The following is a 14,279-nucleotide window of genomic DNA, read 5'->3' on the forward strand; positions in this document are numbered from 1 at the left end:
GGACATTTTTCTAGGTTTTCACATTCCTGCCACCTCAGTTCTAGTACAGTTTTGCTTTGGTATACTTGTTTATTATGTTCTACCTTCCTTGAGCAAGGATAAAACTTGAACATCTTGAGAGATACAGTTCCACATCTACACAACAAAATGTGCCACACATGAGAATCATATGGTTTGCAACATATGATAATCATATGGAACCAGCATTATATGCTAATCATGTGTTTCATTTATCAGATGATTATTGCATGATTATCATATGATACTTATGTGATTATCACAGGTTTCCAAGCCAAAATTAACACATGAGAACCATATGACTCATTGATGTAAATAATCATATGAATGGAACATCATATGATTATCATATGTGGCACATTTGGCTGTGTATGAAATTGTATATATCTATCTTTCATTTACTGTACATGTTTCAGATGCGACCATAACAGATACAACATAGACTATTTAATAGCATTGTCAAAATCGAAAAGGAAACGTTCAGGAAGTGAGGATCATAGTGGTGAAGAGGCATCTGCTTCAGACAGTGAATATGAAGGACAAGTATTACAGGAAGTTGAAGGGTCGTCTGATGATGAAAATTTTATGTCAAATATGATGGATTCAGATTAAATCCTATTGAAAAATTTGTTGGTTTTATTTAAGTGGAAATGTTTATTATACACCCCCACAAACAAAGTTGGGGGTATATAGGAATCATCCTCTCTATCCTTCTCTCTGTTTCCCTCTGTTTGTCCATTTTTCTTGTAAGCAAAACTCCTCTTTAAATGCTCAAGGGATTTTGATGAAATTTTATAGGAAGGTTGAGCATCAAACGTAGATATACTCTGTAGTTACTCTCAGTGACTCTAAAGGGAGATAATCCAACTTAAGGGTTTTACATATTATAAACTCATAAGTCCATCTCCTAAACCGCTCAAGGAATTTTAATGAATCTGAATAGGAAGGTTGGGCATCATATGTAGATGTGCATAAAGTATTATAATTACTATCAGAGGAATTTAAATGGAGATAATCTTACTTAAGGGCTTAATATACATGTTGTATTAAAATCATGTAAGCACAACTCCTATTCTGCTTATGGGATTGTGATAAAAAAAAAAAAAAAATTATAAGAAGGTTGGGTATGATATGTAGATGTGCATCAAAGAGAGACAATCCGACTTGAGGGTTTTACTTGTTAAAAGCAGGTTAGTGCAACACCTCCTAAAACCACTCAAGGGAATTTAATAAAATTTTATAGGAAGGTTGGGCATCTTATGTAGATGCGCGTGAAGGAATACGGTCACTGTTGGAGGACTCCCAAAGGAGATAATTGAACTTAAGGGTGTTCTCTTTGTGAGCTAGCCCACAGTTTTTCTAGTTCTAATATTCTGCCATAGGTAGTGGCAAATTATTCTGTTTCAATTGACAGGTATCCCTCTGTGTGTCACCTAATAGTTTTCAGATGATTACTAAGAGATGTTTTTCTGACTGTGCTTATTTGTTTAGCACTATAACATGCAGTTAAAGTGTGATTTACAACAACTAAATTACAAAAAATACTGTTTCTGAATTAGAAAGTTACATGTATTTCCAAAAACGAAAAAGAGTGTCAGTGACAGTTGAGGAAATATATTTAGCTTAGCTGTTATTTTTTTGTTGATGTGGAGTTTTTTACCGATATGTTGCCAACAGTGAAAGCAGGTCTGGTAGTTTGTCCATCTGTCTGTTACACATTGGGTGTTCTGCTTTGTGTAATCTAGAACTCAAAAAGTATTGAACCGATATTACTCAAACTTTGTGCAGTGTGTACATACATATTGATGATGTGCACCTCCTGTCATGGAGAAATGTTATAAATTTACTTCTGCATTTTTAAGTGTTATTCTATGTAAGAATCAGTCGTTTAACTATCAGTTCCTGTAAGAATCAGGCAGTGGGTGAAACATGGTATGAAAAAACCCACCATTTTGATAATGTGGTTTGACAATTTGCACCATTAGAATCAAAGAATAATAGCAAGATTTTCCATGTTATACTGGACTATAGAGTTACAAGTTCATTGAAATGCATTGAAAATGACCATTTAAAAGGCAGATAACTCTGTCAAAAATTTCATTTTTCTAAGATTCTATTGACAAATTTCTGAGCAAATTCAATGAAGCACAGATCAAATAGTGTTCTTTTCAAATATAGAAAGCACCCTATCTTTATTGTCAGATAGTCAGGGTTTTGACATGCACAATCCTGATCAGATTTGTTTTCCATTTTGCCTGATTCATACAAGTACTTACACTCAACATGTTCAACTTTGACATTTTTTGTCACTTATGTTGCAGACTGTACCTACTTTGTGTAATCTATGATTTAGATGTATGAAAATAATATTATTCAAATTTACACAGTATTTATGGACATACATGTATTACAGATCTGCATCTCCGGTTATGGAGTAATTTTAATAATTTCTTTCTACATTTTTCGCATGTTGAACTTCGCCATTTTTTCATCAATATACATTACTTTGTAAAATTGTGAATACACACTGTGGTATTTTAACTTGCTTTGTGTTTATATACATATTAAAGAATTGAAGATACTTATGTGCTGACAAATATATGATGGTGATACAGGTCCAGACATCAGTGGTGGATATTGATGGCATTCAGGGAGTTCGCAGCCCCCTTTTTATTAGAAAATTTGTCTTTTTCATGTGTAAAATTAACAAAAATTGACAAATAATATCCTAGCACCCTCCCCTGTTTTTTTCCAAGGAACCTTGGCTGAATGGTCAGAATGTTAATTTCTGTTTACTATGGCAATTCAAACAAAATATCTAAAATAAAAATATGTAGGCTTTTGACCCATGAATCACATTTTGCATGATTCTTAGCTGGAGTGCTACTTAACATCTTTTTAAAAGTTGTCTGAATAACTTAGTTGGAATGTTACATGAATGCATGTATGTTATCACAGATGGAGGTGTCAGTAGGTTCATTTAATGACATTTGACTTCCCTTAGTCAAGGAAGAAGTTTACAGGATTGCTGCATACATGTAGCTTGACAGAAGTATTTTGCATAAATTGATAACATGCTATCTGTAACTATAACCCCTCTTTTTTGCAACTTTTTGTATTATTTATGTGATGATACATTACACTACCACTAACCTAGATTTAAATTTTTCCACTCTTCACAGTGGAGTCACTATTTACCTACACTCTTGTCTCCACCAATTTTAAAACTGAAATAAAATTGCTTCATTCCATTACTTTTCATTTACTTTTTCTGTATACAATTGACAAACAATTGAACTTTAAAAACTATTAAATATATTTTGTCTTGTAAGCAGGCAAATTAAACCACAAGCATATTTGAAATGGTGACTCCATTGTGTTGGATGGAGACACTGTGACTCCATTCACATTAATATTATCTCCACTGTGGAGAGCCGAGGAATTAAAATCAGTATTGACAGTAGTGTAAACAATAATCATCTCCTTATCTGTTCTCAGTGTTATGTTAACCAGTGTATACTTGACAAACCCGCAAGCCTGTCAAGTTTCACAAAGTGTATACTTGACAAACCTACAAGCCTGTCAAGTTTCATACAACTACCAAGTTTCAGGGGTGGATCCAGACACTTTGACAAGGGGGATGCCAGCTGGGATTCCTCAGAGAAAAGGGGGTGCTAGCTAGGCTATTATTTACCATTTAGACAAGGAGGATGCCAGCTGGGATTCGTCAGAGAAAAGGGGGTGCTAGCTAGGCTATTATTTACCATTTAGACAAGGAGGATGGCAGCTGGGATTCGTCAGAGAAAAGGGTGTGCTAGCTAGGCAATTATTTACCATTTTACCATATGAATATAACAAATTTTCCAATAAAAGGAGGTGCCAACCCCTTGCAACACCACACAAGGATCTGCCACTGAGTTTAAAACTTATTTCTGCATAGTCTGACTTTACTTTTTGTTTTTTGTCCCCTTCAGAATCAAGATACCTTATGCCACTAGTTCAATAGAGGAATTTCATTACTGGTTCAGAACAATACACAAAATAAAGTGCTTGTCCTTTTATATCAACTTCTCTTTCAAATTCAGTAATTTTGTTTCAGGCAATTGTTGATATTCTGTCATTGCTGCTATTAAAATGAAGATCTAGTCTTCAAATCAATTCAAGTTTTTTTTACCTTAAACGATTGAGCAAATTTGGCTTAAGCAGAGTGTGTCAAGAACGTGGAAAAATTAATTGTGTCAAGTATGTTCCATTGAACAGTGTAACACCTTTTTTAAATAGTTCAAAAATGTAATTGCAAATTAATTTTTGGGCAGGTTTAAAAAAATTGTGAAAAAAGTTAAATGAAACAGAATTTGTAAATGTGTTTGAAGTGGGATACTGTTTAACTATTGACCTGCAGATCAGCATTAAAGATTAACATTCAGTTCAAACATTTTAAATTGTTTTAGAAATGCAATTTTATTATTACTGTTTTGTTTTATATCATATAATCTTTGAAATTCACTGTATGCTACTATTTTCAGAAGGATAAAAAAAAAACTGAGTAAACATCACTTTGATTTGCTGGTTCTCTCGGCCATTCATTTGGCAGATATTGTCAAAACTTGAAAACATTGTATCCAGGCGCGTAGCTGAGGCCAAATTGAAGTGTAGGCAAAATTACGACAGGGGGTCTGGGGGCAGCTTCAGGCCCCCAGTAGGTCCAGGGGGCAAGGCCCCCCCGGAAGCTCCGCGGAGATAGCGTTTTAGAGCATCATTTATACCTCTCCTGGATGTATTTTATCTCCAAAAAAAATTGGCAAAATTAAGTGCAGGCAAAAGCTTTTTTGCCTAACGGCAGCTAAGCGCCTGGTATCTATTCGAAATGAAGCTGAGCATTGCCAGTAAATTGTTACATGTATCATAGGTACCCATTACAGAAGCTGGTCCAAGGACGGACATGCCGGGCGTACACCCCACACCCTGAACTTGGTGCACGTGGTTTTGTTTTGTTTTGAATTCTTTTATGCATGAAATCATGATTTTTTTTTATAAATTCTTTCCCAAAAATTTTCTTGTCGTGCTTCGTTCGACATTTTCTTCTATTGACTCCCCTTTACATGGATACACCCCTGAAAAAAAATACATTTTCCCAGTTTAATGCACCGCGCTGGATCCAGAAGTGGGGTCCAGTTGTTGAACAACAATTTTTGCTGTCATATTTATTACTTTTATGCAAAAATTGTCTTAAATGAGCACACCTGTATTTATTTTTAGATCTGCCTTGGGTGGATTTACGCGGTCGTTTTACCTTCATCAGAATGATGTCAAGTTAGAATTGATTAATGACACTTTGTCACGAATGTGTTTGAAGAGCCGAACACGCTTCATAAAGTCAACAACAATGCAACAATGAAAACAAAACAAAAATAAAACTAACGAGGAATGAAATCCAATAGCTGTATTTCCTCCTTTGCATTTGGAATTGGCTTTAAGTCGGTCAGTGTGCAATCTTATTGTTCAATTCAGTCTTTGCAAGTAGGATATTTTGGCCAACTTTCTGTTCAGATTACCTTTTTTATCTGCCAATTAGATGTGTGAAAGCATTATTTTAAAGGTAAATCCTCAACGATTCTGAAAGACATTCCATCGGAAAGATGAAAAAAAAATGATAGATCTTAAACGTGAAATGTCTAGGTGGGGAAATTTGGTATATCTATTTTTAATTGTCAGTCTCTGTAAGAACCAGGCAGTGGGTGATATGAAAAAAAAACATGATTTTGATAGTTTTATTCCACTATTTACACCTTCAGAAAAAAAGACTAGATTGTCCATATCATGTTGGTGCATTGAGTTATAATTTCATTGAAATGAAACTCTCAAGAGCAGATAACTCTGTCCAAATTCTCATTTTTCTAACATGCTATTGAACAATTTCTGAGCAAAGCCGGTGATGCAGAGATCAAATAATGGTCTTATGAAGTAGAGAACGTATTGTTGAGTGATATTAAATTGTCAGAACGGTGGGCTTTTGACATGCATGTTTCTGATTTTTTTTCATTTTACCTGTTCTTACAAAATACTTGTGCTTAATTAGTGATATACTATAATTATAATAAGTGAACTGAATTCTCTTTATGACCTCTTACATGTAACCTGGAACCCTGGATCTGTCCCCGATTTCTTCCACCTCAGTTGTTTTTTATAGAAGTCGGGCAGTATGTTTTAAGTAGGATCAAGCTCCTGTGAACTAATTGAACGTAGCGGTCAAAATATTTCAATTTAGATTATAATTTGGCCAAATTGTGAGACACCGATAACAATTTGCTTTGTTCTCACCTAGTTTGTCCGAAATTTAGAAGGATATAAACGATTCTAGAGTTACAATGTAGTCCCCAAGTTTAACTTTGCTCGTACTCTTTTAGAAAGAAAATGACGTATTACAACGATCCTAGAGGTTGTCTGGTATACTATGTTTGTCCCCCGCCGCTACGTGGAAGGGGACAAAGAAATAAGGATGTGCGTCCGTACGTCCATCCGCCACTCTTCACATCGTGGACATGTCAACTGCTCTGAAACTACTTGAATGATTATGTTCAAATTTTGTAGGATTGTTAGCTACCATATGTATCTTATTACGCCGCCATTTTGATGCGATAAATTTTACAGGAGTTATGGGACTTTTGTACTAATTATTATTTTTTTTACGGCGACGGGGACACGTGGCTACGCGTAGCAGTCTTGTCTTACTTGGTTCCTTCGATTATGGAAGTAACGGGATTACAGCATCAAAGTCCGTTGTAGAGGTAGTGACCACCTTACTTCAAGTACAATTCAACTGTTACAATGCTTAAATACTAAAAACATTTCTTGGAAATTGTTTCATGTTATACTTCATGACAAATTTTATTACTAGCGTTAAATTGATGTTAGAATACTCCTGTTGGTAATAATCTGGCAAAAGTGTATTATCTGGATAATGGATCTGACTAATCAAATGTACTTCAGGGGCAGATATATTTTCAAAAGTGGTGGGGGGTCAGTTTTTTCTCATTTCTGACAGAATTTTACAACTCTCGGAATCACCCCTGCATTGGTCTGTTACTATAGTTCCTAGAACCCTTTACAATTATTTTCCATCATTTGGCCCCCTAAATGTGTGTCATTTTCTGTTTTTCCTTTTTATTTTGAAAGATTGTAAGAATTTGTTTAACAATTATTTTGCCTTGTATTATTTATGCTTTGAAAACATACCTACTTCTACAATATGATTTATATATAATATAAAATCAGCAAGTCTACGTGGTCATGCAGCTCTTGAAGGGCACCACCCCGATTTCTTTAAAATTCATTTTAAAGGTACTATTAGATTTTCAAACTGAATTTTATATTTATAGGGTTTTTTTAACATTTGACCTATTGTCTTTAAAATGATTACATTTCAAACTGATTACCCCATTCAAATTCCCACCCCCATACCAAATCGTCATTCCTAATTTCTATTCTCCATCCCCAATTACTCATATGCCATAGAATGGGAAGTTCACCCAACACAACTACTATATTACAATAATGATGATATGTTTAATTGGTATAGGGATGATCATTAAAGGTCGATCCAGGTGTTGAACCCCATCTTTTGTTGAAAATTCTAATGTTAACTGTTTAGACAATAAAGAGCAAATAGGAGCCCGGAAATCCCCCCTATTAATAGAAATTTCTGAATGCGTCCCTACTATTATAGTGATAATGCTTCACACATTGCCTGATTCTTAGTGTGTGCGCTACATTTTACTGGTCGTTCGAGTTACGTAATTTCTAAGTTTTCAACCTATGAAAATGCCTTCATAACTAAGCCTGTCAACCGTAACATGCATTATACATGTACATGTACATATATGTTTGTTACTTTCAAGATACATGATCAACATATTAAAACAAATCAAGAAATTAATCAAATTTATTGCATCAAGCGAAATAGGTAATCTAAAATATAGGTTTGATTTCATAGTAGATATTATTATTTATATTTTCCCACTTGGATCTTCGAATAGATAATACGTGTAACGAAGCCACCTACTATGACTTTGCATTTATCAAAATCAGTCTTTTTTCAGTTCGTTGATAAGCAAAGTAATATTAGGGAACTATAACCATTTGATTCTTTAAATGGGGTTTTTAATGGAGCTAAGATCAAATTTGCAATAAAAAGGCAGGACTGAAATGTTTAAAAAAAACATAAAAAGCCAGGACAGGCCATTCGAAGAAAATAAGGTAAAACCTTAATTTTCTCTAAATAAAATGGCAGGATAGAAAAAATTAATCATAGCCCCCATAAAAATCAAATGGTTAGTCCCTAAGGCCTACATGTATGTAGCCTGTAAGATGACGAAGTTGAATCGAGGATTTGTAAAATCTACTTGATACAACTCCTTGGTTGAATATAATCTGTATTTCTAAAATATCATGCCTTATAAATTTGACAACAAATAAGATTTATATTCTTCGTAATTTAAAAAAAAAATTAAGATGTGAGTTATAAACATTTTGTGGTTAAAGATGCAATCCTCGCTAACTTCCTTGTCAGACTGAATTTTTAAGTCTGGTATTGCTTGTTACTGCGTCTTCTTTTAAAGTAGGTTTATTTTATCCAACAAAGTACCGCATTAACAACAAAATAAGCCGTAGAAGAGAAAAACTAAGTATTCTCTTAAAAAAAAAAATGATAGCCGACGCATATTTTTCGCTTTGTAATACCCAAATCTGATTAAGACTGTGTGATCACTGTGCTGTTTCGTATTTCAATTATTTATTGGTACAAGAAAAAAATATATTTCCATTTATTCAATATATAAAAGTGACTGAAATATTCCGAACACCGATTCCCCCAGTGGAGCTAGCCTTAAATTGTTTATCCTATGAAATACCAAGTTGTAAGCAACATCGGTTAGGTTGCCATGGTTAAGTATCATGGAAGTCACGTGATGTCAAAGCGAACTCAATAACGACTGCGTCGGAAAAATACGTCAAAACGCACAGTGACCCCGTCTTAACCAAACCCGAAACAGTCAGAAAACCTGTCAAAACCAGACACTTTGCACAGTCCTGTTATATTATTCAAAATATATAACAAACCTGTGTAAACCGAGCACATGTTTAAACCTATCTAATTTCAGTCGCTAAAGACAGGTTGCACGGTACATTAAAATGTAAAAAATATTTTAAAAAAATGTATGATCCAATACCAGTCGGAACAACTCGACCATTTCCGCTACACTAAAAAATAGCAGTTCTGTGTAACTAGAAAGGCTGAGGAGTTCCGATTGGATCCAAGACCACATTTCGTATATAAAATAAAGTAAGATATAGCCTATATTTTGTTACATGTGAGTCCGTATACTTATTCATATGCATTTGACCAGTCACAATTCACTTGCTTTTGTCCATTTAGTACAATGACACAAACTATCTGTTAAAATTCGCCAGAACTGCTTGTATTCGGTCCTGTCAGTGTCTATGATAAAGTTGCTTTGCTGTCAAAGGTCAAACAAATTCAAATCTGAACTTTTCCTCATGACCCTCAGATAGTCGCTGGGTCAAATGTACATGGTCGATGTTTGTTTCGTCAGAGAGCATTGTCCTCCACGTACCTTTAAGATAGTCGTTTGAATGAATAGTTCCTCCTGGAACATAGAGGGTATGCCGCACTGGTATGCGGAACCCTGTTATGTGCAAGTCACCATTTTCTACAAATTTTCCGAGTATGAATATTCCAGAATCCTCTGCCAATGGACAATCAAGATGAGAAAAATCGTGTTTTTCGATACCAGCACCACCATTTGCAGTTGTAACGTATTTCTCCAGATATCCGTTTTCATAAGTAAAATCCTGAATACCGTGTCGGAATAGCAGGGATATTTTCTCTTGCTGAGCGTCAGCAAAACTACACTCGTAGTACCTTAAAAGTTCTGACGTAGCTAAATCTGTAACAATTTTGTGGTCAAAATCAGGCGGTATCATAATTTTTCCTGATTTTCCCGGAATACTGCTAGCAAGCCACTGCGCTCCTTGTATAATCGTGTGTTTCGGTACTAACGGTGGAAGATCACTGAAGCAAGCAAGGTCAATGAGGCTGTATTCTCCCGGCACAATATCGGCAACCATCCCGTGTCCTCCCTTCATGACAATAGTACCAGAGTGCCCTGCACGGCGGAATGTTGCAAATTTGTTCCATCTCTGACGAATGTACTTCGTAAGCTCTTCGGCTTCTGTGTCGTCAAACACTTTCTGTAAAGTTCCTTCAAAATCATCTAATGTCGAGTCATCTACTTGCTCAAGTTCTTCTTCCAAGATCGGACCCAAGACCTCACCGCCGCTGCCAGTCACAACAAGCTTTTTGAAGTCGTTAAATGAAATTTCATCAACAGTTATATTTTCAAACGATTTTAGAATTTTAGACATTCTTGCTGCTCTATTTTTCTCCCATACAAATTCTGTAAATTCCCGAAAGTTAAGTGTACCAGACCCATCACGGTCTGCTTGAAGAAAAGCTCTACGCATTGCGTTCACACATTCTGCTGTTGCGCTTTCGTTCATGATATAACTGCTAAAATAGTGTTCGAACTGCTTATAAGTTACTTTTCCATTTTTATTTGAATCGACAGTGTTGAAGACAAGATTACTTTCTTTCTCCGACATGTTAAGACCTAGCTCTTTCAAGAAGGCTTGGAATTCTTTTTTATCTAGGACTCCGTTCCCGTCCTTGTCGATTTTCATGAACATCGCCTTTAGCTTTTCCTTGCTTTGTTTCTCGAGAGATGAACGCTTTTCTTCCTTAGGGTCGATTTTCTTGAATTTAACTTGTGCAACTTCCGCTTTGGAATCGTTTGGCTTTTTCATTGACTGTCGTTCTGTATTAAGTTTAGTCTGTTTTAAAGCTGATTCAATTTCTTCTACCTGTTTATTTTTGTCGTTTTCTTTTGATGCCATGCTTTTTTCATGTCTCTCCTTGAGAAGCTTTTGGACTGGCGTTGTATGTTCTTTTAAGCACCGAATGATGTCTTCAATATCTGAAAGCCACGCCCGCTTTTCATTTTCGTCGGAAATTGACATTTCCATTTCAAGCACTGGAACATTTGATAACCTAAATCGACCCTGTAGATGTTTGAATACGCTGTTGTAATCTTCTAAACTTTCTAATTTAGTGCTTTTGGTGATCGGAAATTCTCCTTTTCTAGGAGCATCTCTGGTGGTACTTTTTGCGTCGCAAACGAAGTAGGAAATACAATCCGGTGTAAGAACACACCACCGCTTAACCCAATTCGTCCAATTCGCTTGCTTCTTTGTTCGCTTGTAGACTTTGCCTTGTTTCATGATTTCAGTGACAAGCCAAGTATACAAGTCATCAATGCATGATTTTGTTTGTTGTTTTCCAGCATCAGCGAACGCAAATTCATCCAAAACAACAAGCATTTCTTGGAACGTGTATTTGTCATTTTTAAATGCGTCATCTGACGTCTTCATGTTGTGTCCAAGAGCGGACAATAATTTGTCAGTTAACCAGCAAACTTCATCCTTGAAAATAACGGGTGGGTACGTATCCTCTTTAACCAAACGATTTGATATACGCCAAAGTTTGTACAAAACAGATTCTTCGAGCCCGCTTTTAAGGCTCGATTTCAAGGTGTCCCATGATAATTCCTCTAAGTCATTACAAACTTTGGAATCGGACACGCCCTTTTCTCTGAGCGAGTTCCTGACATAACGTTTGAAGTCTCCATATGTGATTACCCCAGGAAATGTCTCATCAAAGACACGTTCAGAATAAGAAACTGATTCAATACCGGAAGCGGAAGCCAAGAATATTTTAAGTTTGTCTTTTGGCAGTTCGTTTCTTCCTGGTCGGTCTTGGGAATGGACAGCTTGGTATACACAGGTTAAACTCTCACCTGGCATGTTTCCTGTAAAAAAAGAATATTGAAATCGATGTCTAGCAATATCAATTTCATTGTACTTTAACGTAGTGAAAAAATGGTCTCTGGTTGCTTTAAGGAAAGAAACTACTATTATACATGTATGTCTCGCACTATACATGTATTTGCAATTTCGAATCATCTTAGGGTTGATAGTCAGGGACGGGAAGAAGTTATAGGTCAGGAAACTCGAATTACAGGTACAGGACCGGTCGGTGTACAATAGGTGGAGGTGTTTTAACCAGTTTCGGTGAGGGGGTGAGTATTGGGATGGAGGCTGAGGAGGGAGGTTCATAATGCACGAATGTACATGTGTCGATTGCTACATTTAAATCCTAAGCCAACGCTTCTGTGAAATCGTGGATCTGGTCCTCAATTTGGTGATGAACACGCTTTAAGAGTTGTATATGATATACAATATCAGCCCATTTATGTACTAAGGCAATGATAGTACTTAACCGTATTATATAACTTTGTCATCTCTCTACTTGTTACGGAAGCTATTTAAACAAGTGGCAAGATTTGTTTCAATATTTGTTTTCAAGTTTTGTTTGTTGTGTTTCAGTTTTGATTTACGTTAGCGCTACGTTTACATGTAATTACTTCTTGATAATTAATGAAAGATTAAAAAAATAAAAGGGTGTATACATTGAATTTGATTCGTATGGTTTGGTCCAGAAATCGGTGCGAGAGGTCACAGGTCGCCTAGTAAGCAGGCCTAGGGTAATTGTTTAGAACAGAACTAGTCTTGATCATTTACCGCACCCCTTTCATAATTCATGGATCTGAAACCCCCTTTTCATATAACTGATTTCTAAAATATGACATAGGTCAAGGCATTAGCGTCGCAAAAGTACAAATGTCAGTAATTTAAAAACATAAGCATTCATGCGTATAGTATCAACACGACTCAATACTGGTTGACTGGTAGGATGTTTTCTGACTTGGAACCCTCGAAATCTGTTCCTAAAGCTCGTAAAATAAATTTGATAGTTTCCGGAAATACATGTATTGTAAATTAATTAAGTGATTCTCTGTCTAAGAATCGGGCAAAATGGCTATCAGGTGGCACATAGAGAAAAAAAACTCATAGATTTTATCATGCAATTTCCCTATACAAACAGTTAAAAATATCTACGTAACAGATGCTTCAGGATATTAAATTTGAAAAGCTTTTCAGTTGTTTCAGAGATGTATTGAATATATTCAAGACAAAAAAAGACCAAATCGAGAAAAATGATGTGACACCCGTTGCCTGATTCTTACATCGAATGGTACGAATACTGCTTCTTTTAGGCATGTAAGAGGGATTTGCTAGATTCTATTGAAAGGTACGGGTTATTGGAAAGAGGTATAATTATTAATGACATGACTTTTCATTATTGTTTCTTGTTTTGTTGTGTTTGTATTTTTTTGTCACGAGAAGAATTTTTATAATTGTTTAATGATGAAAATAAAGTGAATTTATTTGATTTGTTAATTGTTTTGTAAACTTTGGGATAAAGTACGGAAATCGTGGTCTGTACCCCCTTTTAAAAGCTTCTGCATCGGAACACACACACATTATTCTGATCCACCCCTTACTCTTGCTGCGATACTTTCTGATTTGGTACCAACTTTCAGGTGCATGCACATAGAGAAGCAGAGAAACGGACGTTATACTAAGGGAAACTTGAATGCCCTATTTGAGCATTGAAATAATAAAAAAAAACATTAGCATTAGAGATAAAATCGTTGTTCGATTACCAATAGAATTTCTCTGAGAAATTCTTTAATAGTACCTATTTTGAATACTCGTTTCTTCTTAAAGAGAAAAGAAATTCTAACAGATCGACTTTACCTTTTCGCCTTAGATAATTAGTCCACTAAAAATTTCAATCCAAATAGTATTAAGTAATGACCATAAGCAGTCTGATATGTACGAATTCACATGTAGATGCCTGGCTGTTATCTGAGTGTTATATCCGGAGATCCTTCAAATATATACTTTTAACGAGGCTCCCCAGTTCACGGAATAAATGACGTCGGGGAAATTCAACGCGGAAGCTATATTATTAATAATAATGTAGACCTGGACAATTTATAAGAATTAAGGATATTGTATATGGATGTAGTGGATTGACATAATTAAGGTGTGGTTTAATGAAGGAAGAAAGAAAGAAAGAAGCAAGTTTCGAGATCCAGATAATCCGAAAACGGGACTAGGGCTGCCTGATACAGATAAACCACATAGTGATTAACACTGATTGTCTATCTAATCAACCAGCATACAAATGAACGCCACCTTCCACCCCGGGGATCTTGGAT

General features: G+C 35.6%; 2 protein-coding genes across 2 annotated transcripts in view; one reads left to right on the forward strand and one right to left on the reverse strand.

The window, feature by feature from the left end:
- Positions 1-644, forward strand: part of LOC148605324 (periodic tryptophan protein 2 homolog) — a 48,740-nt gene extending 48,096 nt beyond the window's left edge. The window contains exon 19 of the mRNA XM_088550905.1: positions 435-644. Coding sequence (XP_088407031.1) covers positions 435-630 — 196 coding nt within the window. The 3' untranslated portion in view covers positions 631-644. The remainder of the gene's footprint in view (positions 1-434) is intronic.
- Positions 645-7,946: 7,302 nt separating this feature from the next.
- LOC148605325 (uncharacterized) lies at positions 7,947-13,990 on the reverse strand. Its single transcript, XM_088550906.1, has 2 exons — positions 13,813-13,990; positions 7,947-11,960 (listed from the first exon to the last, which is right to left on the reverse strand). The coding sequence occupies exon 2, from the start codon at positions 11,953-11,955 to the stop codon at positions 9,544-9,546; it is 2,412 nt and encodes an 803-aa protein (XP_088407032.1). The 5' UTR covers positions 11,956-11,960; positions 13,813-13,990; the 3' UTR covers positions 7,947-9,543.
- Positions 13,991-14,279: the final 289 nt, after the last annotated feature.

The sequence above is a fragment of the Perna viridis genome, chromosome 10 (genome assembly GCF_037379345.1).
Source record: "Perna viridis isolate PV_CMFRI_1.1 ecotype Kerala chromosome 10, ASM3737934v1, whole genome shotgun sequence".
Taxonomy (NCBI): Eukaryota; Metazoa; Mollusca; class Bivalvia; order Mytilida; family Mytilidae; genus Perna; species Perna viridis.

Bases quoted from the DNA above. Each gene is read 5' to 3' on its own strand.
- LOC148605325 (XM_088550906.1), bottom strand. From the start codon at position 11,955: ATGCCAGGTGAGAGTTTAACCTGTGTATACCAAGCTGTCCATTCCCAA.